Source organism: Arachis duranensis, chromosome 4 (assembly GCF_000817695.3).
Source record: "Arachis duranensis cultivar V14167 chromosome 4, aradu.V14167.gnm2.J7QH, whole genome shotgun sequence".
Classification (NCBI taxonomy): Eukaryota; Viridiplantae; Streptophyta; class Magnoliopsida; order Fabales; family Fabaceae; genus Arachis; species Arachis duranensis.
Window position 1 is genome coordinate 113,542,962 of NC_029775.3, and position 27,776 is coordinate 113,570,737.

A 27,776-nucleotide genomic window follows, 5' to 3' on the forward strand; every position below is an offset into this window, starting at 1 on the left:
TGACAACGGTGACACCCTACATAGAGCTTGCCATGGAAGGAACCTGTGTGTGAGAAGAGGATTGCAAGGAAGAGTTGAAATCAGAGGACAAAGCATCTCCAAAACTCCAACATATTTCCTAGTGCTGCAAATCAAAGTAACATTGTTCCCTCTTTTATCAAATTCCAATAATTTCACTTTTAATCCAAATTAATCCTTGTTGACATCCTAACTAAGATCAATAAAGTAAATATTGATTGCTTCAAACCAATAATCTCTGTGGATTCGACCCTTACTCACGTAAGGTATTACTTGGACGACCCAGTACACTTGCTGGTCAGTTGAACGGAATTGTGCCCACTCATACCAAAAATCCTAAGTTCCACAATCCTACAATAAATATATTGATGCTATATTGATGTGATCACAATTTCGTCCACCAGACGTCACCACCTCTCCCTCTCCAAAGAAAATAAAAGGCATGCAAACAGAAGCACTTAATAAAAGGGAAGAAAGAACCAACCTTTGCCTGAAAAGGAGTAGAGAAAGATGAAAGCCTTCAACGAAAGTATCCCACGAACAGACACGAAAGTGTTCCACGAACAGATGAAAGGGAAAAATTTGAAAAATCAAAGAAATGAAACTACGAAAGAAGAGGGAAGCACTTATAAGCACATTAGGGGCATAATGGTAAAAATGGAAGCGGTCATTAATGAATGCACCATTACCAAGGTAATTAATAGCTACGCACACCCCTAACGGACGCGACGTTTGATTAGACGTAACTGTGAAAATCAAAAGTCACGAAAATTCATGTCGGTTGCAAACAAATCACGTCGGTTCCCTCACAAGTCGGTTACGACCCCGAGTAGAATACTCGAATCCAAATCTTAAAAGAAATTGGGCTCGGGTAGGGGCACTGTTCATACCCTGGCCCAACGATAAGGCCCAGGTCCCAACAAAAGGCCCAACCCAAAAGGGTTGAGCTTCGCCTTGTACCGACCTCCTCCCTACGAAGTCGGTTCTTATCACGACTAACCCTAAAGAAGTCGGGGACGAAGATTAGCTGGCAGATAATCACTCATTCAAATGAGTAACTGCCCTTAAAATCTCTCTACCCACTTCCAGGAGCCATATCTCAACCTCCCTAAGATAAATGAACGGTTATCCACCTTAAAAGGCGGAACTACTTCAGCGGTGGTTATGGGTTCACCCCTATAAATACACTGACACCTCTCAGGTATCCCAGAAGCTCAATACTCTCTAGACCTGTTTTACCCCTTTGCTGACTTTGGCATCGGAGTGTCTTTGCAGGTACCATCCCCCATTCTCCCTTACACAAGTCGGACGGGAGCCTTGGATCACCAACTCACTTGGACGTTTCATCGTTGAGACGATTGGACCAGCCAAACTTGTCCAACCCATTAATCTCTGGTTACTCACCGTAACAAAAATAAAAAGAAATAAATAAATAATTATATTCTTTTAGTACCAACATGAAGACAAAGCTAGTCTTTGAGTAACAGCTATCCATATCTACTTTTTTGTAAACAAAATCCATCAAATAATTATTTATATAAGAATATAAGAAACAAGATCTTCTACATAGGCATGTTAAATTTAGTAAACTTTTAATTAAAATTTAAAAAGGGTGAAGTGTTATTAGTTGATTTGACTCACTAATCTGAAGTCTGAACAGCTAGATTGAGTTGTAGGAGGTGCTGGAAAAGCATGGATGCATACATGTACTTGAATTAACCAATGTCACATTTGTGTGAATGGAATAAAGACCAAGATTCTGTAACAATTAACTTGCGATGCAAAGTGAAGCCATATTGAAGAAAAGCTAGCAAAATATTTAAATGCTTATAAATTATAATTGATTGAACATTTGAACTGCAATTATTCTTTAAATTATAACTTGCAAATTGTAAATGATTTAAATAGTATGTACGAGATTATATTCTAATCAAACTTCATTTACCGCTAATGAACTAGAAAAAAAAACCTTACCTCTAAGGATAAAGTATTATTTTAACTTTCAAGTTTCGATTAAATTCTAGTTTTGTTGAGGTAATATTTAAATTGACTCCTAAAAGTATATTTATATTTTATTTTACTCATTTAATCCTTAATTTTATATTCATGACTCACATTAGTCCATAATTTTGTTTTTATCACAAAATCATTAATTATATGTTGAAAGAGATTGATGATTATCAAGTTAAACTCTCTAATAACTATATGACAATTAAAATTTTATATCAATTTGTTTACTATAAAGCTCTCAAAATCTTTAAGTGAAATTTAGAATTTTAAAGGTTTTATAAGAAGTAAATTGAGATAAAAAAATTTAATTGTCACATCATGTAGTTATTAAAGAGTTTAGTGTGACAGTTATCAATCTATCTCAGCATATTATTAACTATTCTATGATAAAAATAAGAACAAGGACTAATGTGAGTTAGAAATGCCAAATTCAAAGGCCAAGTTGAGTAAATAAAAATTTTGAAAGCACAAGTATAATTTTAGAAGGCCAATATAAGTATTAACTCATTGGTGTCGTACTTAACATTTTAATACATCTTATTTTTATTTCAATGTTTATTTCGTTTTATTTTATTTTTTTATCAAAATTAATTTTATTTTCTAAAAATATTATTTATTATTATTATTATTATTATTATTATTATTATTATTATTATATTTTGATTTCTATTATTCTATTCACATTTTTATTTTCAAATTACTAAAACTATTATACTATGATTTTTGTCATTATTTAAAAGAAAATTACAAAGGAGGAAATGATATTTTTGAAAGAAAAATTTTAATTTTAACCAGAAAAATAAATAAAAATAAATAAGACGTTTGTAATAAAGAAAAGATAGTAAGTTTTACACATTAAAAATAAAATTAAAATTTCATCTAAATATTAAAGATAAGACGGCACATTATCCTGCTTTTAATGAGCTCATACCAACAACCAGATATATAATAACATAATCCAAGCCCTTTCATAATTATGTATAATCATAATTTATACAAAGTTAATCAATTTGGGTTGGTTGAGTGATCAGCTCACTTAAATAGAGTTCAGATCCCGTTTAGGTAAAAAAAAAATAATTTTATACAAAAGGTAAACGAAAAGGTAAAATTAAAATTTATTTCTATTATTCTTAAAAACTTTTAGTCATCATAGATGTGATTAAAAAATAATAAAATAACTATGTACCGTGAAAAATTGATATTATTAAAGGATAAAATTAAAATTTATTTCTATGTATATTTTTGTTCCCAACGTTTTCGTCCAATTTAAGCCTTCAATGTTTCAAAATCGTCTCAATTTTGTCCTCACGTCAATTCTGTTAACAGATCTTTAATGACAAGACCACATTAAACTAATTTTAAAACGTTAAAAATTTAAATAAAAAGATTTAAATGTTAGAAAATATTGGTAAAAAACTATACTTTACTTTTTAATGATCACCTGACTGAGAAAAGTGATTAGCGTTTTTCTTGCCTCACCTCTTTAAATTCTCTCAATGGCTACAGTTGGATATTTTTATTATCTATGATATAGACATTGCTTTTATTGAACATAATAATAATCTAGAGTAGTGTTAGAGAGTCAATGGTCTAAACGTACAATGTGTACAATGGGCTAAATCTTTGTTTTATGAATAAAATGAACATCATCTATACTATCCAGAATAACCATCCGGATACCAGGATAATAAATATCTTATGTTATAAAAAGCTAATTTTGGGTTCACCAAAATTCGAATTCTTGACTTTTCGGATCTAGAATTCTAATACCATGTCCTGAAACCACTCATTCCAAAAGCGTAACCTGATAAGACAATGTAACACTAATAATCATATCTCTAATACTTTCTAAACCTTCATTGTCCACATTGTCATTGGCTCCCTATACTTTCTCAATAATCTAATAGAGAAAGTATAAAGAGCCAATAAAAATTTTGTATAATGTGTATAACGGAGGTTTAAGAAGTATTATAAATATAATATTAGTGTTATAATATTAGTGGTTTCATGACATGAGATATTTATTATCCCTGATATTCAGATGGTTATTCTGGATAGTATGAATAATATTCATTTTATTCGTGTTGATGATATTTTTACAAGAAGATCACGTTGTGAATCATTAGACGGTTCAATCAAATATATTCCGTCAAAGCTTTCTTCTTTTGCAGAAGAACTTAATTGGGTCTCAGCTGAATTACGATTTCTCCTAAGCATCTCAATACTTCTGGCGATTCTCTTCATGACTTTGGTTAGATGAGAAATATACCGGTGGCTGATGCATGCAGGATTTATCATCAATTGAGCAGACAACTAGAGTAGTCACAGGATCATGCATGTCATAGATACGCACGCATTAATTGTCAGTTTTGCGCTGCTTGGCTTCCTTTTTCTGCTGCAGTTCACCCTATAAATGTTATTGTACAGTCGGTTAAATGGAAAAGACACCAACATGAAATTCTAACTGTTAATACTTCCATACATTAATGCAAAATTCAAGAATAATTACTCGGATTTACCAGTTTTAGCTTGCTGTCTCTGATGAGCAAAGAACTTCAGCGACTGAAACAATAGAAAGCAGACCACTCTAAATGAAAGAGGGAATCCAAACAATGGGAAGGATTTGGATGTGAATTTCCCAATGAAAACTAGGAGATTAATGAGATGCTAAAGAAAGAAATCTTACTCCGAGTCTCTGCATTTCAAGAGATCTTTGCAATGCTTTTCTTTTGGTTAGGAAATTTTTCGCTACCTTTTCTGAAGGCCTTTTATAGTTGGTAGATAATGATTGCATGCCCCTCTTTGAGTTTGTCAACCGAAACCAAGATTCCACCACTCTCAGTCTCCAGCATTTTCATGACCCGACTGATTAGTCTCTGCTTTGTGATGACCTTTACAACTTCTCTGTGCTTCCAGTGCTGGTGTAGGCCTTCCAATACACCATCAAAGAGACAGATGCAGATGGAATTTCGTTACCAAGCACTAAGAAACCACTCATCTTTATCTTTCAGAAACATTGTCTCTCCTCATCAGTCATGATTTCTACGTCTGCAGGAGTCCATGCAGCATCTAACTTTGCTAGTGCCTCTGTCCATCTCTCTATTTTCTTGCTAATCTGCAGAATCAATAAGTTTATTATAGTAGTTCCAATAGACAAATGCAAAAGGAAAGAAAGTTAACAAAATGAGTCTCACAATCAAAGCTTTGCGCTGTTGCTCTTTCAATTGCCTCTCCAATCCATATATTTCTGCTTCCAGTTCAATATTTAAATCTGCATTGCCATTTTTTACATCCTCAAGCTTCCTTTGGATTTCCTCAAATTCTGCTAAACTTCCACTTGTACTTGTTTCTTGTTGTGCATAATCACTAGATGAAACGGCTTCATTTGCTCTCATCCGTGCAACTTCTTCAAGTTGGCAACTTTTAAGTTACAATTCTCTCTCTTCCACCAAAGATGCAACATTGCTAGGAAGGAAACTTGCATATATTGAACAATAGATTGTCCATCAAACTTGACTTTAGTTCATTGGCCATTGATTCATTGTCAATATTTGGAACTCCAAACTTGATAGCAATTTTTGCAATAAGACTCTTTTCTCCCACAACTTTAGGATAGCAGCAGCTAAGCCTTCTTCCTTCATAGTTCATATTAAACACACAAAATGATTTAATTGACTTTATGCATAAAGGGATAACAATGAAAGTATTTCTGAATATAGCTTTATTTTCTTTCTGAGAGCTAATATTGGTTGACAGCCAACTAATTATGATTTTCATATACATGTATTGATTCGATTCATCAATCTTCAAGCAATTACTTCTTATTACAGAGACTGCTTTTCTATGTATGATTAGTTAATATAATAGCATCAACAACTAATGTATTTAGGAGGTCTATCAAAATTGACATCAATGAGGTGGCTTGATTAAGAACCTAAGTCATATGATAGAACAAAGCTCCTCATACTGTTGAATAATTTTCATGCACAGCAAAATAAATCATTGACCACAAACCACCAACATCCAGGAGCATACCAAGGACAAAATGGACTGGCAAAGGCTTAGCAAGCTTCCTGAAGAATGTTAACTCATAATCAGTAATTTTTCCACGCTAACCATCAAACCACAGGAGGACAAGGGTGGTATTGTTGGGTGAAGGGAGCAACACGTCTAGTCTCCACAGTGTTCTACATAGAAAGACTTCCATATGAGAAACTTTCCTGTCAATCTGAACCTTATGTTTATTTTATTATTAAATCAAACGCTTAATAGACAAGGTTTAGCAGTGTTTCAATAAACTGCAATGGAACATGTGAAAACTTTCCAAAATATGTCTCTACTTACTAAAATAAGAAAGAAGAGAGAAATTTATCTTTAGTTCGCGTGATGGAGTTTCACTACTACTTTAGAAAAAAAACAAGGGAGAAATTTATCATTGTTTGCCCCTAAGGAGAAGCATCTTCAGAAACCGCGTCTATCAATCTTTCACCAAGTTTGGGAACAGATCATTTGATTGGGGAAACTGCATTTGTTAGCAGATGGAACAAGCGGTGCAAAGAGACATGGAACAAGCAGTGCAAGCTCACAAGAAGTCAAGTAAAACGGTAAAACACCATTCCTTGCTTTATTCTTCTTCCGAGTTTTTATCTTGTTGCCTATCATCACCATGATCAAGGTTTTCAGTAGCAGTTACAGCTTGTGATTACTTTTTTCTTGGTATACACTCAGGGAAGGCGTTCAAGTGTTCTAGAAACATTGGTGCATTATGTTCTGTTTCTTGCTACTTTGGAACTGTTGTGGAATAATAATATGCTTTACTCTTTACTGGTTTAGTATTGCAAATACTATATGTATTAATTTTGAAATGTAGGTCACAACGATGTTTGATACTATATGTATTAATTCGAACCTCCGTTTTTTTACTTCTTTGTTTAGACAAGCACAGACGCTGAAAATGTTGATCCTGTTACAACAAACATCTCATCTGAGAAAGGATTTCTACATTCTCTATGGTCAGAGATGAAAGAAATGGTTCCTAGTCTCCGTTTTGCTATCTTGTCTTGGACTGCTCTGACCCAAGGTCTTCACTTGAGACACATAAAGAGCACTGCCACATTGGATTTCCAAGCTAGAAACTTTTCAGACACCGAACAGAATTTTGGAGAAGCATTTTTCACATTATTACCGGAGATGGTAGATATGACCACCTTCATTGGGTGTATTTTTCTAGAGGTGATCCTGCTCTGGCGTGTGCATCATGGAGCACAATGTGTTCTTATGCCTTTCATGATGTATGCGCCGCTACATTATTTCGCTGAGCTAGTACGCACGGCTTCTGGGATTGGCGTAAATTGCAAGACATTGAAGATGCCGGCCATATGGTTTGCTGCCGTAGGGGGTGTTGGCATCTTCTTGGTAGCCGGTTTGATGATTTTGGTGGTGGTCTATGGTGCATGGCTATACAATAACAAGAGAGGACTGACAGTGAGGGAAGAGTGATCAGTCCAAATGACATAACACAGACTCTGGAGAATAAATGATGACTCATACAGCTTTGTGTTGTGTTTAAATAAGTGAAATTGGACTATGTAAACCTAACAACTTATTCTGTCTTGCTAAAGTTAGCCATGTTGAATGTGTGGATCCTGCATTTTGTGTCTTTCTTGATAAAACAGACAAACAGTTAAAAACTAGTAGGAGACGCAATTTATTTTTTTCTTTTTCTTTTTCTTTTTTTTTTCTTCATTTTATTTTATTTACATTTTTTTTAAAGTTGGGTACCCACTAAGTTTACCTAGGTAGAGAAGCTGAGAAGATGGTGTCTCCCCTTTTTTTAGGTCGAAGAAGGTGGTGTGGCTTATTAACTACTATGACCATTGAGTTCGGCCTTGTTCTGCAACCTCAATCAGTTTTGTCATGGTACTTAGAGTCTTAGACTGTCGAGGCAACATAGGAAAAATGTTGATCACATTAAGAAAAAAACTTCTTTCACTGCTCCTTTGAGTTATTTCAATTTTTTTTTTGTTTCCAAAATTATATCACTTTTAGTCTTAAAATTCAGCAGCTGAGATATTACGTCTCCGGTTGTGCATTTCTTCTACTTGCATCAACTAATTGACCGTAATTGCAATTAAAAAATGAAGACACAACCAATGTTACATTTAAAGAACAAGATTCTAAAACCATTACTAAACCACATTGGAGAAAACTTTGCAACTTGGCATCACAGCACACGCATATCTATGCTTATATTCTTCAAAAGGGGCAAATATTTCTATCTCCGATCAACTGAAATCCAGAGGATAAATTCATACGCTCTATGATATATATAACATACTCCAAGCATTCAATAATCAAGCACAAAGTTTGGTACACAATCCAATTTAGAAGTTACAAACAGCAAAACATCATAGCACTGAACCGAGATCAAAGAAGTACAACTTCAAATTACAAAGACGAGTATAAACAGCAAACAGCCACATAAGTGACATTTATTTTACATTGGAATTATAGTATGTTTTCTCAGAAAGAGCAACTCTCTCACTTAGTAACATATATAGTGCATATTGAGAGATAGCAAATTCAAGGATAAAGATCATGAGAACTCTCCGGCTCAACTGTGCCAGACAACTTCTGTCCTTGCATTTGGTTGCTGCTTTTCCAGGAGCATACTGCATACCACCATATGAAAAAAATTCCTAGTAATGTAAGGTACAGTGCATTGATTGGATTATCCGATTCAGCAATCATGAGGATGCTCCAAGAGAAGAACCAAACAGAGTGCATGCGGGTGAATTTTGCACGAAGAAGAATTATTGAAGCAACAGCTGAAACAAGCACCATGTAGCTGAACAATTCAAGCATGGGAATCAGTATGGACCTGAAGCCATGTTCTTTTTGCAGTTCCTCGACAGGGAACAAGAATAATGGCAAATGATTTCTGAATAGTGGCAGGTTACATAGCAGGACAGACGTATGAAGAGCCATAATAGTCGAAATTGCACATGATGCTACTCGTATTGTAATTTCCTTATTCAGATAGCGCTTAAATCTATGGCCCATTAACACGGTACTCATGCCTGTAAGTTGAATTTCATCATAGATGGAATTCCCTTTGACACCTAACGTCCTTGTTCCCATAAAATCAACTGAAGGCTCTTCAATGACACACACCCAAGAGTCAGAACACTCCTTTCTGAGCATATTAATAAATGTTTTCAGTAGTTTAACCTTGTAAACTAATCCAAAGCCGCCTTCACCCTTGAGAATAAAAGAAAGTTAGGAGGAGAATCGGGAAAGACATTGAAACCAAACAAGTTTCGCAATGATGCCGAAGGCCTATATAACTTGCATGTAGACATGTAGATACATACTTGAATCTTATAAAGATTGTTAGCATGAATATTTTTACAAGAATGCTATCTGTACATTAAAATCAGTCACAAAAATTAGCCACTACGTATTAAATATATGTATTGGTTAACTCATTTTCGATGTATATTTTGTATTTTAACATGTATTTTATACCATTGGTTGATTTTAAAGTACACCTAGCAAGGTTGATATTTTTATGTCATATCTAACTCTTATTAGTAAATATGTATTCGCATCTAGTAAGAATCAGCCACATAACACACTCTAATACAAAATACACAAGGCCTTCATCATATTCTGCGAAAAAAGAAATGATCTGAGGCTATTTGTGGAACTAAAAGAGCTCAATACTTAATTTTTTTTTTTCAGAACACTCTTGTTATGTAAGATTAGGACAAGTGAGTTACCAAAGATTTCATGTATATCATTATCATACTCTATAGAACATGTTATCCTAGGTTGTTTTCAATCATAGATTTTCCACTACGAAGATTGTTATAAACATATGCACAGTTGCACACATATATGATTGGGTTATTCACATCAAGATGAAGATGGTTAGAATAGTGGCAAGCAATTTCAGTGAGAAGGATATCTAATCACCGTACAGAAGTTACTAAACTAAAGCTAAAAAAGACCAAGAAAAACAGTAACAGAGACACAAACTTTCGCTCACCATCGCCGTAGCACAGGGATTCGGAAGAGAAGAAACAGAACATTCTCTGAAAAATACAACATTGGGGTCTTGAGCAGTGGGATTGGGGATTTGTTGGGCCATTGAACCAAGCATGGAAGAGATTAGGGATGAAGCTCTGGGAGGGAATTCCAGATCAACAAAGTTGTGAGTCCACGGTCAGCAAAACGATGAGTTCGTTCGTTTCATGGAAGGAAAAAGTTGAAAACGCGTTTGCCGGTATGATCTTGCTTGACTTGGATTAAAAAATAGAGTAAACGAAGAAAAATCACATCATCTCTGATAAAAAATAAGAGGAATTAGAGAACAAACCATGGAAGTAACTGACTCGGATTAAAAAATAGAGGACAAGAGGAATTAGGACACAAACCATGGAAGTAACGCGTTTGGGGTCGGGACCTTTTACCTCAACCCCCATTGATTCGGTCTTTTTTGATATCTTCCAGAGCACACTCCACAGTTTTTCGGCTTTCCAACAAGGATCATGGAGTCAGGAATGATGATAATGAAATCTGTGCAGCAGAACTCAGGGCAAAACGACGCCAGTGTAAGCACTAGTCTACTGCTAATCTGTTCCTCTGCTCTTGCTTATTATCATCGCCATCGCAATCGAAGTTGTAATTCTTGAAATTTGTAGTCGATAGAAAAAGATAATTGCAACAAAATCTGTAAAGTTGTTCCATATATGCAGTGTTATGTTGCTAGTTGTTGTTTGATGCAGAAGAACTGATTTCATCTGTTCCCTGGATCAAATATTTTCTTTCTAAAACTATATTTGTGTCTTGTTGCTGCAGATTCCGAAGCTAATAAATCCGGTTCTGGTAAGTAATAGAAATCTTCTTATGACTAAGCCAATTTATTTTGGGTTCCATTTTAATCGTGCCTTTTTTTTTTGTCTTTTTTTTGTTTTTTTTTGTTTTGTCTTTGATCGAGCTTGCTCATGCTGTTGGATGTTTAGTTCGAGCAAAGGAGCAATTGGGTTTTTGTCCAGCTTATATCTCTTTTTTCATTTGGGTTTTATATGGATCGGATTCGAGAGAGGAAAAATCAAAGTAATTTAAGAATCATTCCCAAACACTTAAATTCTTTTTATTGTGCTACATCATACCCTTTTTTCCCCTTTTTACGTTGTCTTCCACGAAGAAGTATAAAGTATAAACAGCTCCTTCAAGGACCAGGAAGGATATGCCATTTTTGTGATTGTGATGATTTTTTTACACTAGTTTTTAATATTGCATAGATGGTTTCTGTTCATATCCTAGTTCATTCTTTAGTCAAATCTAAAATAAATAAAACTCAATCACTAAATATTGGCTGAATTGACACCTACCCAACTTAAAAAGAGGGCTATCAAGAAGGAGTAACCAACAAAAAATAGTTATTGACTCCTACATTCATAGTTATAAATACTTTAACGCTTTCAGTTATATTTTGAAATTTTTTTTGGTGACTTGTTATATTTTGAATTTAATATATTAAAAATTTACCTAAAATATTGATAATTTAAGTATCAGAGTCTTTATAGGTATCATCCTCCATTTCTTTACAAAGAATTTTGGAATTTTCACTAAAAGACGTCCGGATCTCACATTCAAGTTCAATCCATTCGTCTCAGGTAACTTTCGAAACAACTTCTAAGTTAGTAAAAATATAATGAATAAATTAAAAGATGATCCATTTATACTAGTAATTTTACATCTACATGGTGAAAAATTGTGGACTTGTTTATAATAAATGTGTATTTAGTAAATATCAAATTAAAGAAAAAGAAGATAATCAGTTATATTTTATTTTTATATTGATAAAAAAATTAGTATTAGTTTTGTTTACTTTGCTTTGTTTATTAGAGTAAATATCAAATTTAAAACTTTTATTTACAAAATTAATTTGTATATGTTCAAACTGATTAATAGATAAATATTAGTAACTACATATGTAAGGACTAAGGACTAAGGAGTAATAAACTATTAAAATATTTTGATATTATTTAATTGCTCTTATTATTCGTATAATACTGTTAATTAAGTAATACAGGGACAAAATATGTCAACAAATCAAATGCTTTTTAAAATTACGTGGATTCTTCTATTCGTAAAAGACTACGTCAAAATCTTAAATTACATTTTTATATAAATCAAATGAGTAAATATCGAGTTTAAGCAAACACGTACTAAATCGTATTACCCATACTTGTATTATATTATAAATATTTTTTATAATATTTATATTTTATATAACCTAAAAGGACAAATAAATAAATAAAACAAGATAAAAATAAAAATGATTATATAAAGTCAAATGAATGAATTTCAATAGAATATTTTCATAATTTTACTTATCTTTCAATTTATGTATAAATATTTTTATTTTAAATTAATTTATATATTTTATAAAGTTTACATTTACCTAAGGTTGACAATGATTAGGGTAGGAATAGTTTGGATACTATCCTAATCCTACTAATGAGTTGAAATTTTTTTTAAAATTTTATCCTATTCTACCTGCGGATTGAGAATCTCTTAATCCTAATCTTACTCGCACTCTAAAATTCTAAACCCTACCCTACCCTACCCGACTCTATTCACAGAAAAATAAAAAAATTTAAGCAAATATAAAATTTAACCATTCCAAATTTCATACATATTAATAAAAAAAAAAACCCTAAATTCAAATTAAAATTAAAAATAATAAAATCTTAAAAAAATTTAACATAAAATTATAAATAATATGATCATCAACTAACTTAGTAATTATTTTAAATTTTTATAAGAGAAAAATTGTGGGTCAACACTCACTTTCTGCTGTAGTAGTGGATCAGATACACAACTCTATCCAAACAAATTGGTCGGGATTGAATATCTGCGATAAAATATATATTGCCAGCCCTACATCCATCTTACTTTAGCGTAATGCTGGTTCTAAACTAGTTCCTTGTTATTACGGATACAGGAAGATTAATGTATTTAGTAACCATGCTTTGCATCCTGTTCTAGTCTGATGACATTCTTATCGTTATTGGATGAGATAGAGACCTCATTTCTAGCAATGCAAATCCTCAACGCTTGTTTTACATTTCTGAAATGTAGGTCACGTCAATGTTTAATAGTATATGTATTAATTCGGACCTCCTTGTAATTTTTTTCCCTTCTTTGTTCAGACAACAACAGACGTTGAAAATGTTGATCCTCTTACAAAAGCCATCTCATCAGAAGGAAAATTTGTACATGCTATGTGGTCAGGGGTGACAGAAATGGATCCTAAACTACGCGGTGCTGTCTTGTTTGCGGGTGCTGTGTTCCAATTTCATCAGCTGGCAAACATGACGAGCTCTGCCACATTGGATTTCCAAGCTGGAAACCTTTCAGGCACCGATCTGAATTTCGGAAAAGCATTCTTTACATTATTTCCGGAGATGGTACGTATCACCGCCTTCATTTGGTGTTTTTTTCTAGAGGTGATCCTGCTCTTGCGTGTGCATCCTGCAGCTCAATGTGCTCTTATGCTGCTCATGATGTATGCGCCGCTATATTATTTCGCTGATCTAGCACGCAAGGCTTCTGGGATTGGCGTAAATTGCAAGACATTCAAGATGCCGGCCTTATGGTTTGCTGCCGTAGGGGGTGTTGGCATCTCCTTGGTAGCCGGTTTGATGATTTTGGTGGTGGTGTATGGTGCATGGCTATACACACACAAGAGAGGACTGACAGTGAGGGAAGTAGTGATCAGTCCAAATGACATAACACATACTCTGGACAATATATGATTACTCATACATCTTTGTATTGTGTGTAAACCTAACAACTTATTCTGTCTTGCTATAAGTTAGTCATGTGTGATACTTCTTGATAAGATAATGCTTTATTTTTTGGTTCAATAACATAATGGTTTATGGATGGACGTGTTTGATTATTCAATGTTCACTATTCATTTATTTGGTACTCTCTTCATAGTACTATCCATTCGTATTCAATGGATGGAAGAGCACAAGCAGCTGTGGAATTTTGTTACCTACGGACTATAGTACTGATATTCACTCTTTAAAGGTAGGGGTTAATGTCCCTTACCATGGTATTTTCCTATTTCTCCATAAATTGCAATTAGAGAATTCAATCTTCACAAACCAGGGCAGCAAAGTTATGATGGAGTTATTGTTATTTATTATCTAGAGTCAAAATATAAGTGAATGACAGTGTGTTTTGCATAGGATGCTTGAGACTTTCACAATAGGCAAAAACATAGCTAAATGAAGAAACATTTGGTACTTGGGCTTCCAACTTGTATTTGTCACATGACTTTACTGTCGTGTTGTTTGTGAGTAATGATAGGTGAACCTACAAGATATGGTCATAATCTCAATGAGTCCGAAATTTATGACCTAATGCAAACTGTAAGTACTAATTCTGAATCATCTTATTTTTTACCTCAACCGAATCTATATTTTCATGAATCATAATTTTTTTAAAAAAAAAAAGTATAATAATAGATTAATTAATATGGTTAAATTATACTTGAAATTTCTATAATTTCACTCAACTTTCAATTAGAATAATATAAAAGCTGTCAATCAAGTCCTTATCATTAAAAAATTTGTAATCAAATTTCATTCACCTATTGATATCTTTGTCATGTTTATTATTATTATTTTTGTTTTTTTTATCTCTATCAGAATGAAAGAATAGACCACAATGAATTGGTGTGTAAAAAGGCAATGCTGATGTGGGTAGAAGGGAAAGAAAAGGTAGTAGTAGTTTTAGCAATGGATTTAGAGAACCACTACCTGTATGTTAAGAAAATAGTGTATGAGTTTCTTCTTTTTTTGGTAACAGAAAATAATATAATACCAACAAAATAATACCAACATTAATAAACGCGTTACCTTTAGCTGCAAGTGTATATTTAACAATGGAGAATCAAATACATCACATCAGTTTACTAAACAAGGCTGAACATCATACTTACTCCATCCTTTTCTCTTTTTCTAATTATAGTATTGAATTCGGGGAGTTGTTCTTGTGTGATTGATATACAATTTAACAAACATCTCATGAAAAAATTCATCATCAATGTCCCGTTTCGATCATAATTCTCTATTTCCAACACTAAAACAATGGCATCGTGATTTTGTGTTGAATTTTAGTTAAGTATGGCAGAATCTATTGAATCATCATGTCTTTTTATTTTTAACAAATAAAGGATAATTACATTGGAGCCAACAAACAATTTATCTAAATACTGGCACCCTTCCTATTGAGTCATCATCTCTTTCTTTTTTTTTGTCACGGGATTATGTTTTCTTCTCTAATAAAGTAGAAATGACTAAAATTATAAATCAGAGTTTAGTTTAAACGTTTTTAATGCGAAGATAAACGGACAAACACATTTAGGAGGGGATAATAAAAAATTGTGTAAAATATAAAAATTAAAAAATCAAACAAATCACAATTCTTTTATAGATAGTTATAGACAATGTCTCTTTTTTTATTAAATTATTATTCAAATATTTTTTATTATTTAATTATTAAATTAACACTCTATAATATTTATGTTATAAATTATTTTTTACGGAATTAACTAACTTTTTTAGCCAACATAGGCTAATTTTTAAAAATTATTCTATTTATCTTAAAATCTACACCTAAAATTATTAATTTTTAATTTCTAAATTTTAAATTATAAACCTAAACACTAAAATAGATTAATATTAACTAAATAAAAATTATTTCTATATTTTTTTAATTTATATAATACAATAATTTTTATCATTGTATTAATATTTAATAGTATAATTTTTTTCACACATAAATAAAAGATTTTTAAATGTATTTATTATTTGTTTTCTTAAAATTCAATGGGGGATACGTCCCTGCTTCACAACTTCACATAAAGTAAGAAAGAAGTGAGAAATTTACTATCATTCTTTGCCCCTAAGGAGAAGCATCAAAGCGCGTCTATCAATCTGTCACCAAGTTTGGGAAGAGATCCTTTGCTAGCAACGGAGTTGTAGTAATGAAGATGGATAATGGAGTCCAAAGAGACATGGAAGAAGTGGTGCAAGCTCACAAGAAGTCAAGTAAAACGGTAAAACACCATTCCTTGCTTTATTCTTCTTCTGAGTTTTTATCTTCTTGCCTATCATCACGATGATCAAGGTTTTCAGTAGCAGTTACAGCTTGTGATTACTTTGGAACTGTTATGGAATAATAATATATGGTTCAGAAATATCACTTAGTCTTAAAATTCAGAAATGTTTCCGTTTATTTTTTTTCTTCTTTGTTTAGACAAGCACAGACGCTGAAAATGTTGATCCTGTTACAACAAACATCTCATCTGAGAAAGGATTTCTACATTCTCTATGGTCAGAGATGAAAGAAATGGTTCCTAGTCTCCGTTTTGCTATCTTTTCTTGGGCTGCTCTGACCCAAGGTCTTCACTTGGGACCCGCGAAGAGAGCTGCCACATTGGGTTTCCAAGCTGGAAACTTTTCAGACACCGATCAGAATTATGTACAAGCACTTTTCACATTATTTCCGGAGATGGTAGATTTGGCCACCTTCATTGGGTGTTTTATTCTAGGGGTGATCCTATTCTGGCGTGAGCATCCTGGAGCACGATGTGTTCTTATGCCCTTAATGATGCATGCGCTGCTATATTATTTCACTGATCTAGCACGCAAGACTTCTGGGATTGCGGTAAATTGCCAGACATTCAAGATGCCGGCCATATGGTTTGTTGCCGTAGGGGCTGTTGGCATCTCCTTTGTAACCTGTTTGAATAGTTTGGTGGTGCTCCTTTGTAAATGGCTATACAATAACAAGAGAGGACTGACAGTGAGGGAAGAGTGATCAGTCCAAATGACATAACACATAATATATGATGACTCATACAGCTTTCTGTTGTGTTTAAAATTTAAATAAGTGAAATTAGACTATGTAAACCTAACAACTTATTCTGTCTTGCTAAAGTCAGTCATGTGTGATACTTGATAAGATAATGGTTTATGGAAGGACGTGTTTGATTATTCAATGTTTCACTATTCATTTATTTGGTACTCTCTTCATAGTAGTATCCATTCGTATTCCCTTACCATGGTATTTTCCTATTTCTCCATAAATTGCAATTGGAGATGCAAAGTTAGTCTTGCATCTTCCAATCTTCACAAACCAGGGATGCAAAGTTATGATGTAGTTATTGTTATTTATCTAGACTCAAAATATAAGTGAATGACAGTGTGTTTTGCATAGGATGCTTGAGACTTTCACTACGCAAAAACATAGCTGAATGAACAAACATATGATAGGTGAACCTAGAAAAATGCCTTTGTTAAGTATTTAGAATGAGATTCGAATGTTCAAAAACAAGTTATTTTGGTTTAACATTGAATGTTAATTTTTATAATTAGCTGAATTTTAAAACGAACCCTTCAGCTTATCTACATCTCTAGTGAATCAAGAAATATCCACATACATACCTACCAAACTAGTTGAAGTATACTCAATTTGATATAAAATCAGCTATAGTTAAACAGGAATAAATGAATGGAACAAAAAACAATCTAACGGTTTCTGCACTATGTGGTAATTCTCCGGAACCGTAATGAAACCGGATTCTCCAAGACAGCAACATTAATGCCATTCCAAACATCTGATTTGGTCGGAAGCTGAGCAATTTTCTCCAAGATTTCCATATCTTCAGATAGTATGGAACCAAAGACAGTGTATGCATTTTTCCATTCATTATGATTAGCCAGGCTGATGAAGAATTCTGGACCTGAACCAACCCATGCTACAGATCCTCTTCTTATGGTCGGACAATACTCTTTTGGGATATCCTTGAATGTGGAACCAACGGATTCAAATGTTCCTTGGATTAGCGCAAAAGGGGGACCAAATGAAGCCTATATCAACATTCAAATCGATAAACACTGAATATATTTCCGGTATCCATAAACCTCAAAAATCATCAGAATGATAAAGCACAATTTGTACAATTGTTAACATAATGAAATTTACCTTCTTAATGTGGTTTCCCTCTGAATCCCAAAAGCTACCTCGGCTCTCTGAACGATAAATCTGGCACCCAATGCAGTGAGGCAATGCCAACAACTCAAGAATGTAGGAGGCAGATTGGGGAGCACAGTCAGGAAAAAGCTGTAGCATAGAGAGTTGATAAGAGTCAATTAACTAAATGGAGACATGTTCAGGATCCTGAACACAACCAAGGTGAAAGAGTGCAATGAATGTCTGATACATGATGCGTAAACATGTGTAGAATACTCACTTTTATACGTAGAATTCCGTAGTCAGTTTCCAGACCAACAATTCCCTAAAATTACAAACATACAAGCAACAGATAAATATACAGCTAAAAGACATACATTTAAGACAGTAAGAGCACAAGATACAATATAGTGGAAACAGATTATCAGTCATAAACATAAGGCGTGGATTATATATCAAATAAATTTCTAACAGAAATGAGATGTACCTTAATAATGTGAAGACTTTAAGATTATGAAAAAGAAACAATTTATACATACTCAGTTATGATAATTAAGTGACTCTTCTCTTCTAGTTCTAGATCACAGAAGAAAACAAATTAAATAAATGTACACTGGCTCCAGTAGGCTCAGAGTACTTATGCTAAGGAAGATTCCTTATCCACCCTTGGCTTTGTAGTCATTTTCACTTTGTTCAGTAAATTTCTTCTTATATTTTTGAAACCATGAAAAATTTGATAAAGATAGATATCTCAGATTAGTATGTGCAGTACCAACTAATCACATCATATAGCAATACTACCTCCCTCTTATCAAAGACTAAACCAGAAGTCCACATCACTTTATCTCCCAAGTCTCGTCGTTCAGGGTTTAATGCATCCTTCTGTCTTTTTAACCAACACTGAAATGAGAGGAGGTAACATAAATGTATTAGAAAAAGTGCATTAAAACTCTCAGCCTCAAATACAGGAGTATCTCATCCTTAGACCTTGAAGAGTTGTTCATCTGAAGTAATAGTATGCTAAACCTACTAAAATTGTACGTCTTTATAATGAAGCCACTAAGATGCCCAATCAAAATTCCAAAATATAAATCATAATCCCTTAATAAGACAGAAAAATAAAATAAAATCATACACATCTTTTTGGTCAACTGGAAGCTACATAACAGCAGCTCCTCTATACACCTCATGAATACCAACCCAACCAGTTTCAAATGGGATGCAATATTGAAAGAGTCCCAGGCTGGAACCTGGATCTTGATATGGTGAGTAATTCCATTAAGAAATGCTTAATTATGACAAAATAAACATTCTTGACATGATCTAGAAAACTGAAAAAAAATATGAATTTTTATATGTAAGAAAGTTAAAAAGAGACTATTAAGTATTTGCATCAACCAACCAACTTTGCCAAATGCTACATGATAATAGACAGGTACACTATAGTAGCTGTCAGTCAAAGGTTCTCAAAATCATCAAGTTCCAGTTACCAAAACAAAATTAACTGACCAATCAAATAAGTGGATCAACCAATGTATGATTCTAGTAACATAATTGTGCTCATGCATGAGGTATAAAAAAAGGACACTAAACATAAGCCTAGATGCTATATACATCATATTATTCCATTTTTTTTTCACTTTTCATAAGCATATTATCAACATCCATGATAGGTACAGAATTCAATAGTACTAAGCTAACAACAAAGCAGAATTCAAAGCAATACCTCACCAAATCTAGGTCCACATGCATCTCTATCACCACAAAACACCCATGAATTACACAAACAAGCTCCACCATCACCTCTACACATCCTCTTACAAGCCATGCAACATTCCTTAGAAGAATTTACCCTAAAATCACTACCCCATTTAACGGCATCACCCCATAGCTCCAAATGCTCAACCCCATCACAACATGGCCTTTCTTCTTCTTCTTCTCCTCCTTCTTCTTCATGGTTCAGCAAATCATCAACCCCATCAACATGCTCCATTGAAGAAAGAGATGCAGTAGTGTTGTTGGGACTGAAAACCACAGTGAGAAACAGGTATACCGCCAAGCAGGAGATTGCACCCATCAGGAAGAGGGACAAAAGGGTAAATTTACCGAAACCTGAGTCATTTTGCCGACGACCCATTTCAGATTATGGTGCAAACTTTTCGACAACAGAGAAAATTGGGTTGTGGATTTTCGTTCTCTTCTTCTTCCTTTTCGATTGAGGCAGAATTTTTCTGTGATTTGGGGAACGAAGGATCGTGAAGAAACGAGAACAAGCGCAATCACATTTGCAGGATTTCATGATGAACTTGGCAACTAGACTCAAAGGTGATTGCTTTCTTAACAAAAATAGCGACCCATTTTCCACTTTTGCCTTTTTCTTTTTTTTTTTTTTCACTTTCTTCCCCAAACAGAATTTCCCCCTTATTATTAAGCCTAGAAGATTTGTCGCGGTGTTTTTATACTTTTTACTACAAAAATCTTAGTTTATGATCATTCATTCATTTGTAGTCTTTTTATTTTAAGATGATTTTTATCATAAAAAAATTGTTATGAATTTAATTGTTGTATCCGTCATCTTGCATTAGGAGTGAATCATCTTATACAAAGCATTTTTTTTTAATTTTGATGTATTCCAGCGTAAACTATTTAGCATTTTACATAATTATTTAATTAAATTCGTTCTTTTAGTTATAACTATATGTGTGGTCAAAATAAAAAATAATTATTTTTATTAATATAATATTATATAATTAAATATCCGTATATTTTTATACACTAACAATACATTAAAATTAAATTTTTCTTTCAAATAAAAAATAAAAAAATTCCATTTACTCCTAAAAATAAAAATACTATTTACACATTAAAAAACAATCTCTAAAATTAATTACAATATATTTGTATACAAATATATGTATAATTTAATTTATTTTTAATATATATTTTATATTTTAATATGTATTTTATACTAATTTTAATAGCTAATTTTAACATACATATCATGGTTGCCTTAGTACATGTCAAAAACCCTTCACGAAACCCTCCATTATTGTTATTAATGGTGATATTATTGATCTAAAACAAAGGAAGCAAGAATATATGTATTTACAGCTCCTTTCTATACAATTGTAGATAGTATTAGATTAACTCAATTGTGACCAAACCAGTAAAACACTTTACAAACCTATTGGGAAAACAAAAACTCGAGGGTAGTATTTTCCAGAATTTACAATTGCATTGAATGAAGTTGTTTTACCAAAGCCTGGTTTTATGCTAAATGTATGCTAATTCAAGCACTCTGACAGTGAAAATATGGACAAAGTGGTAAAGTATAGTAAAAGGAAAGGAAAACATTCAAGAATCTTCTCATGCTTTGCATAACCAATTCCACATGCAAAGATTCACATATTTTTGGACACCAGAATCGAGTGTCCTCTAGAATCTGCATCTTAATATGAATAGCAAATTTGTATTTGCTGCTTTAACACCTCAATATGGCACGGGAATTTGAATAGTTGGAAACCAAAAACTCCTCTGAGCATAAGAAAATCATGAAGGAAGCAAGTCCAAATTGTGAATAAATTCCTACATATTTTAGCTAGTTTCACGTTTGCTATTGGGGCATCGGATTTGGATGAATCGAGCGGTATGCAAAATAATCCGCAGCTTCACTAAGTTATCGGAATCCAGAACCTATAACAGATGATAATCATCCTTGTCTGCTCTGCTATAATCAATCCTTTTCTGCTGCTATACATACTTCAAAGTTGCATTTTCCAATGATGTAGCTTAGAGCAAAGGCTGTACAGACAGTAATGCATTTGGACTGTGGAAAATAATTGCATTAGAGAGAAAAAGAATTGAGGGGCTCGAGTTAATGATCTTAAGTGTAAAATCATTAACTTAGAATCACTGCAGTGGTATGTGTTGCAAGTGCATCATGCTTTTTAGGATATGATAATCTATCCTTGATTTATAGCTTAAATAGTCCTCAAACCACCACCTGTGGTTGCTCAATAGTGATGAGGAGTTCGCAGCTGCTCATAATCAGGTGATTGCAAAAAATATGAAAGTAATAATTCATCTCTGTTGTGATGGAAAAGAAACCAACTGTATGACATCATGAAATAATTCCAGCAATCCTTTTACCCTAAAGAAACATCAGTATCCTTGATCTGTGGCCAAATCAACAGAACATATAGCAGTGGATTTCCTATAAAATGAAGCCTAACTACACATCATGTACTCAGCATCCGGTCTCCAGTTCTAGTTAACTTCAGTACTTACAGCATAAACTAAATAACTTATATGTCCAAATAAGCTCCAGATAGCCTGAATTGATATGACGTTCATTTTGTAATGAGTCCCCAACTTTGCTAGGCAACTAGGCATCATAATGTGCATAAGCTTCGAAATCCATATCCTACCAGCAGCTTTATCTTTGTACATAGATCTGTTCATCGACAAATTTACTAGTGACCAGGTGTGCAATCTTCGCCAGTCATACTCCCTTGTGGAAACATATAGAAGATGCCATTTGAGGATGGAAAATTTCTCAGGCAAAGGAGATTGATTTGTATTGGGAACTCATCAATCATCGTGTAGTTAAAAGAAACAATGTAATGACAAGAGTTATGAAATGGACTCACCTCAGTAATACGACCTAGATCTACTACCACTCATATAGCTGCTGCTACCACCCACACCCCTGCTGGAATACATTGACGAATATGATCTGCCACCAGCCTGCAACACCAACACAATATAAGAATACAAGTATAGAATATACCATATACAACACTTCATCAAACAGAGATAGGAAAGTAACATTACATCACTGCCACGAGATATGTAATCACCACCATAACTTGCTGAGTACAAATCACGATCACTTCCACCAAAAGAACCTGACATCAAGATACAAAAACCAAGAAAATTAGATTATATATATCATCATCATCATCATATCATTTGTAACAAAATCTACCTGCACTGTAACTTGTGCTCTGCCGACTGCTATACATTCCATGAGAGTCTCGAGTAGATATAGAACTCCTGCCATTACTATAGCCCAGACTAGATCTTCCAAGTCTACAATCAAAATGTAAGAAGTAAGTTGCCAGCAAACAGCAAAGTTTTTTTTTCCCCAAGAACATAAACTGAGGAAACTAACCTATCGCCATAGGCATCTCCATATTGTGAAATACTACCCCCATACTCATAGTCCAAACGTGATCTTGACTGGCGAGCACCAGTATCAGCATATCGAGGAGGGGCATCATCCTGATGACAAATGGAAGTGTAAGAATTTAGTTTTCCGAAGGGAAGGATACTAAAGAAACAGTAACACCATTAAAAAAATCCTCAAAGTTAACATACAATACTTACTATGACAGAATAAGTACGTTTCGAACCCGACAGTGTCTCATAATCACGGGAGTGTCCTTCACGGTGATTAAAATGGGAAGAAGAAAGAGGAGGCCTCTCAAATCTTTGGCCATAGCCATCATCCACATAACTTCTCATAGGTGCAGCTGCTGAAGTACGAGACGTACCTTTACGCAGCTCAGGGTAGCGAGAGCCATGGGCTGGATAATCCCTGTAGGAGAGGTGTTTTTGAGAGGACATCCTAGACCCATAATCTACAGCAACTCTACTTCTTGGAGGTGGCAATTCCTCACATACACCATAGTCTCTCTTCATGCTACTTTTTGGATATCCAGATGCTAAAGAGACAATGTAGCATTGGTCATAAAGAAAGGTTAACAACAGAAGTCTGGCAAAAATAAATAAATAAAAGAATAATACTTACTACTCAATCTCCTCTCAGAGGATCTGGCTAGATGAGACACCGGCCTTGATCTCAGTGACATAGACATAACAGGTCTTCTATCTCTCACACTAACAGGCCGTCTATCCATCACACTAAAAGGCCTACCAGGTGGAACATGACTTTCAATTCGTCTTACCATGCGAGCAGGAAGACTACGTGGTGCAGGCCTAGCTCTTGAAGGCCTTGATAAGATTCCAGCATTGCGACCAGAACTGTAGGCCGCATGGCTAACATGTTTTCTACTGCCTTTCCGAAGAGGCCTTGACAATCTAGCCTTAACTTTTGCCTGAAAAGGGGTCAGATGGATTTAAAAAAAACCTCATTTGGCAGTTGCACACGGAAATTGTATTTAAAATCCAAAACATACCTTCTTGTCACCTTCGCCCAATCCTGAGCTGGTAATGCTATCAGCACATTCCACGGCAGCAGCATGTGTACCAAACGTAACAAATCCAAAATCCTTCCTACTAGCAGCTGGCATGTTTTTAGCAAGCTCAATCTTTTCAATCTCCCCATATTTCTTAAGAAGATCTCGGACATAATCTTCATCCCATGAAGGAGGCAGGGAATCTATAAATACAGTTTTAACCTGAAACATGAATAAACTTGATCAGCTATGCCAGAAAAAAATCATAGGTCACTTTATTATGAAATGCAGGTACATCATCAGCTAATTAGCAAAGACCATGGCAAGGATAAACTGCTAACTGTCCCCAAATTAAAGCTACCAAATTTTCATCGAGTACACCCCCAAAACTATTAAATCCTTAGAAGTTTACTTATTAAACAGAAAAGGTAAACCCAGTGGTCTTTTATCAAAAATCAGAATTAAGACAATTATATAACACCAAAAAATACAGCAACCAACCCTTATCCGACCAGATGTATTTAGATATTATACACCAAAAATATAGTCTACCAACAAAAGTTAGCCACTATGCCAGCATAAACGTTCACAAACAGTCCAAATGTTTCAATAACATTGAAGAATTATAGTAGGCAGTTCCATCTCATGACCTTCAGCGAAAGCAATGAATTCAGATTCAGAAGATTACCTGTGCCATAATATCATCAACTGGGTCAATAAAGGAGTCTGTAAATGAAATCTCTGCTGGCTTATCAACTCCAAACACAACATCTCTCTTCTGCAGTTGTGTATAGGCTTTCCTAGCCTCAGAACGAGATGAAAAATCCAAAAATGCAAATCCACGGTTCATTCCTTCATTGTTACTGTCTTCTACTAAAGTCAGGTTCTCAAAATTTCCAACCCCATAATGTCTCAGCTTATCTTTTAGCTGGCACCAGAAATTGCATGAATAGTTAGAAACTAAAAAAACTTCTGATGAGTAAGCATAACTCAAGCCTTGAAGGAGGCAACCGATAGGCCAGGAAAAGAACTTACAGCTTCTAATTTCCATGTCTTGCATATATTACCCAAATAGATGGTATCATTGTCTTGAACAGGAGAAACACGGCATTGTTTGCCATTAATCTGAAATTGCAGTGATGAGAACACATGATTTAATATGCTGACAATTTTAAACCAGCTTAAATCATTAGAATATCAAATATTACCACTGGATTTTTCAGCTCTGTTGCAGCTTTTTTAGCTTGTTCAATAGTTTCAAAATGCAAGAAGGCAAATCCTCTGTTCTTTTTAGTATGAGGATTCATCATCAGCCTGACTTCAGTAATTACCCCAACTTCACCAAAAACCTTCCTCAGATCCTCCTCAGTAGCATCCTTATATAAGCCTCCGACAAATACTTCAAATTCCTTCTGCTTGTGTCTCTTATTTACACCTTCAGGGTGCTCCTTTTGCTCCACCTCAGCCATCCGTGACGAATGATCATGTTCCTCATCATTATGCTCATCATCTTCATCAACCTCAACTTCTTCATAAACGTATTCAATTTCTTCATCACCTGAAATATCATCTTCTCCTGCAACTACTTCACACTCTTCCTCTACTTCATCTCTAACCTCCTGATGCTCGTCTTGTTCAATTTCCTTTTCATCATAGTCAACTCCGTTATAGTCCTCTAAAGGTTCATACTCAGGATAGTTATCCTCAAAATCTAACTGTTCATCTTTTTCATATTCATCTATGGACTCCTTAACCTCCTCTTCTTTGTCTGCCATAAAATAAATATTTAAATCATCCCAGTCAATATACTCTTTCCTAAAATCATAGTAATAGTTAAATAATGATAAAAGTCCAAAATCCTTAATCCGGCCTAATTATTCTCAATTCAAAATATTTCCAACAGTAATGCCAAGTCACGAGGCACAAGGGAAGGGAAAGAAAGGACCTGCCCCTCAAGTCCTCAACCCAAGAAAATAAACGCACTATCAACACCATAAACATCCATACTAATTAAACAAAAAATAAAACCATAAGAATGGTTAGAGTCACACAGCCATGTGATTGTAATCCATCAAAGAAATTCTTTATTTGCTACAAAAGTTTCCATAATTTCCAAATTGAGAGAAGGGACACACTAATTTCTATAGCTCCATACTATAATAAGAAAAGTGTTCCATATAATCATGTTAAGATATCTGTTCCATACTAATTCACGTGATCACTATTTTAGAGGTCTAACATAAGCAAAAGTTAGAAACTTTGGACAAGCCCCTGATCAAATTATAACTGTTAACAGCTCCAGTATGTAGCATAACCTAATTGGAAATAATATTTCACATACTACTATGATCCAAATGAAAATCTCCCAAATTATAATATTTATATATTAAAAAAGGGATCAGGTAAAAGAACTTACTCTTCACATCATCGAGCTTCTCATCCGAAAGAACACTTTTCTCATCATTAGCTATGTTTTCTTCTTCTTCTTCATGATTATTCACAACCGCTTCCGCAGTTTCAGGCTCTTGCCCAAGGTTGTCATTATGGTTGTTGTTTTCAAGGGCGGTCTTCGCTCTTTTAGCCGCAGCACCTTTCTTCACTGTTCGTTGAGGCATTGTTCACAGTTTTTTCCTCAACAGGGTTGAAGGAAATACTTTTTTCGAACAAAAAAAATTGACCTTTTGCGACGAGATCAGAAACGTGGACGAACCCAAAACAAAACCAGAAAGGATTGTCCCAGCTGAAGAGACAATAAAAATTGGAAGGGAATCCAATTGCTGAGTACGAAGAATAGAGCAAATTTGGGTTAAAAAAGAACCGAAAACCCTAGATAAGGTGAATCGAAGATAGAGGAACACGAAAAACCCTAGAAAATACAGAGAAAACGAGAGTGAACCTGTCTCAGAGTTTTTACTTTGACGAAATTTTTTTCCCTTTTTCTTATTTATTAAAATTTAATTAAAATAGTGAGCATATATTCCTATGTTGAATCTGCAAAATAATCTGATTTTGGTCTTTACCACAAAAATCTCCAAAATAATCTCCTATTAAAACATGTAATCTTTAATAGTGGATTAGTGGGTATATTAAAATTAAATTTAATTTAATTAAAATTATCTAAAGCACTTAGTAATTTTTTAAAAGAAATATCTTAAGCACTTTTCTTTAAACAAAGGAAATAAATTATGGGTGCATGTAATAGTCAACAGTCAAGTAACAAAAAAAAGTTTTAATTACGCATAGTAAAATGATTTTATATTATGTAAATTAAACTCTCTATTATATATATTTTGCATAATAAAACTTTAATATGATAGGAAAAGCAAAAATAAATGTGTTGAGCTATTTTTGGCATTTTCTGAATTTCTAAAAGATGATGTTAGAGCGTTAAACAAAAATATTATTTTTTCTTTGTTAAAAAGGGTATTTTATTCAGAATCTAAAATAGCAGAAACAAACCTTAAATTAGAATTGCTAAGTATA

At 33.9% G+C, this 27,776-nt stretch overlaps 4 protein-coding genes, 1 long non-coding RNA gene and 1 pseudogene across 8 annotated transcripts; 2 read left to right on the forward strand and 4 right to left on the reverse strand.

The window, feature by feature from the left end:
• Nucleotides 1-4,307: 4,307 nt before the first annotated feature.
• On the reverse strand, nt 4,308-6,556 carry LOC107485999 (chloroplastic group IIA intron splicing facilitator CRS1, chloroplastic-like; annotated as a pseudogene).
• Nucleotides 6,399-17,030, forward strand: LOC107486072 (uncharacterized). Of its 3 annotated transcripts, XM_052260132.1 has the most exons (3): nt 6,399-6,632; nt 6,964-7,108; nt 16,520-17,030. In XM_052260132.1, exons 1-3 carry the CDS (start codon nt 6,567-6,569, stop codon nt 16,936-16,938), a joined length of 630 nt encoding a protein of 209 aa, XP_052116092.1. In that variant the 5' UTR covers nt 6,399-6,566; the 3' UTR covers nt 16,939-17,030. The 3 variants fall into 3 exon arrangements, with proteins under 3 accessions (XP_052116092.1, XP_052116091.1, XP_015962101.3); XM_052260131.1 differs by lacking the exon at nt 6,964-7,108 and having other exon boundaries at nt 6,443-6,632; nt 16,375-17,030; XM_016106615.3 differs by lacking the exons at nt 6,399-6,632; nt 6,964-7,108 and adding an exon at nt 15,972-16,174 and having other exon boundaries at nt 16,375-17,030.
• On the reverse strand, nt 8,327-10,607 carry LOC107486070 (uncharacterized). The gene is made up of 3 exons (XR_002374603.2): nt 10,467-10,607; nt 10,079-10,375; nt 8,327-9,288 (listed from the first exon to the last, which is right to left on the reverse strand). It is a non-coding gene; the product is annotated as an uncharacterized LOC107486070 (long non-coding RNA).
• LOC107486071 (uncharacterized) lies at nt 10,524-14,027 on the forward strand. Of its 2 annotated transcripts, XM_021141050.2 has the most exons (4): nt 10,524-10,643; nt 10,891-10,917; nt 11,622-11,711; nt 13,254-14,027. In XM_021141050.2, exons 1-4 carry the CDS (start codon nt 10,581-10,583, stop codon nt 13,857-13,859), a joined length of 786 nt encoding a protein of 261 aa, XP_020996709.2. In that variant the 5' UTR covers nt 10,524-10,580; the 3' UTR covers nt 13,860-14,027. The 2 variants fall into 2 exon arrangements, with proteins under 2 accessions (XP_020996709.2, XP_052116089.1); XM_052260129.1 differs by lacking the exon at nt 11,622-11,711.
• Nucleotides 17,031-17,400: 370 nt separating the features above from the next.
• LOC107486068 (uncharacterized) lies at nt 17,401-20,529 on the reverse strand. Its single transcript, XM_016106610.3, has 5 exons — nt 19,820-20,529; nt 18,895-18,993; nt 18,374-18,418; nt 18,106-18,243; nt 17,401-17,990 (listed from the first exon to the last, which is right to left on the reverse strand). The coding sequence occupies exons 1-5, from the start codon at nt 20,228-20,230 to the stop codon at nt 17,664-17,666; spliced, it is 1,020 nt and encodes a 339-aa protein (XP_015962096.1). The 5' UTR covers nt 20,231-20,529; the 3' UTR covers nt 17,401-17,663.
• A 1,619-nt stretch (nt 20,530-22,148) lies between these two features.
• LOC107486066 (uncharacterized) lies at nt 22,149-27,216 on the reverse strand. The gene is made up of 12 exons (XM_016106608.3): nt 26,710-27,216; nt 25,502-26,061; nt 25,329-25,418; nt 24,982-25,221; nt 24,294-24,515; nt 23,906-24,212; nt 23,482-23,819; nt 23,267-23,376; nt 23,081-23,184; nt 22,927-23,000; nt 22,743-22,839; nt 22,149-22,603 (listed from the first exon to the last, which is right to left on the reverse strand). The coding sequence occupies exons 1-11, from the start codon at nt 26,906-26,908 to the stop codon at nt 22,744-22,746; spliced, it is 2,340 nt and encodes a 779-aa protein (XP_015962094.1). The 5' UTR covers nt 26,909-27,216; the 3' UTR covers nt 22,149-22,603; nt 22,743.
• Between the last annotated feature and the right edge of the window lie 560 nt (nt 27,217-27,776).

Bases quoted from the DNA above. Each gene is read 5' to 3' on its own strand.
- LOC107486071 (XM_021141050.2), top strand. From the start codon at position 10,581: ATGGAGTCAGGAATGATGATAATGAAATCTGTGCAGCAGAACTCAGGG. The intron at 10,918-11,621 runs GTAAGTAATAGA...GAGTCTTTATAG, and splicing joins AGCTAATAAATCCGGTTCTG to GTATCATCCTCCATTTCTTT. The intron at 11,712-13,253 runs GTAACTTTCGAA...TTCTTTGTTCAG, and splicing joins GTTCAATCCATTCGTCTCAG to ACAACAACAGACGTTGAAAA.
- LOC107486072 (XM_016106615.3), top strand. From the start codon at position 16,103: ATGAAGATGGATAATGGAGTCCAAAGAGACATGGAAGAAGTGGTGCAA. The intron at 16,175-16,374 runs GTAAAACACCAT...TTCTTTGTTTAG, and splicing joins ACAAGAAGTCAAGTAAAACG to ACAAGCACAGACGCTGAAAA.
- LOC107486068 (XM_016106610.3), bottom strand. From the start codon at position 20,230: ATGGGTCGTCGGCAAAATGACTCAGGTTTCGGTAAATTTACCCTTTTG. The intron at 18,994-19,819 runs GTATTGCTTTGA...CTCTCATTTCAG, and splicing joins GTGGACCTAGATTTGGTGAG to TGTTGGTTAAAAAGACAGAA. The intron at 18,419-18,894 runs GTAGTATTGCTA...TTGTAATTTTAG, and splicing joins TAGTCTTTGATAAGAGGGAG to GGAATTGTTGGTCTGGAAAC.
- LOC107486066 (XM_016106608.3), bottom strand. From the start codon at position 26,908: ATGCCTCAACGAACAGTGAAGAAAGGTGCTGCGGCTAAAAGAGCGAAG. The intron at 25,222-25,328 runs GTAAGTTCTTTT...TTCTGGTGCCAG, and splicing joins AGACATGGAAATTAGAAGCT to CTAAAAGATAAGCTGAGACA. The intron at 23,185-23,266 runs GTTAGTTTCCTC...TTTTGATTGTAG, and splicing joins GGAGATGCCTATGGCGATAG to ACTTGGAAGATCTAGTCTGG.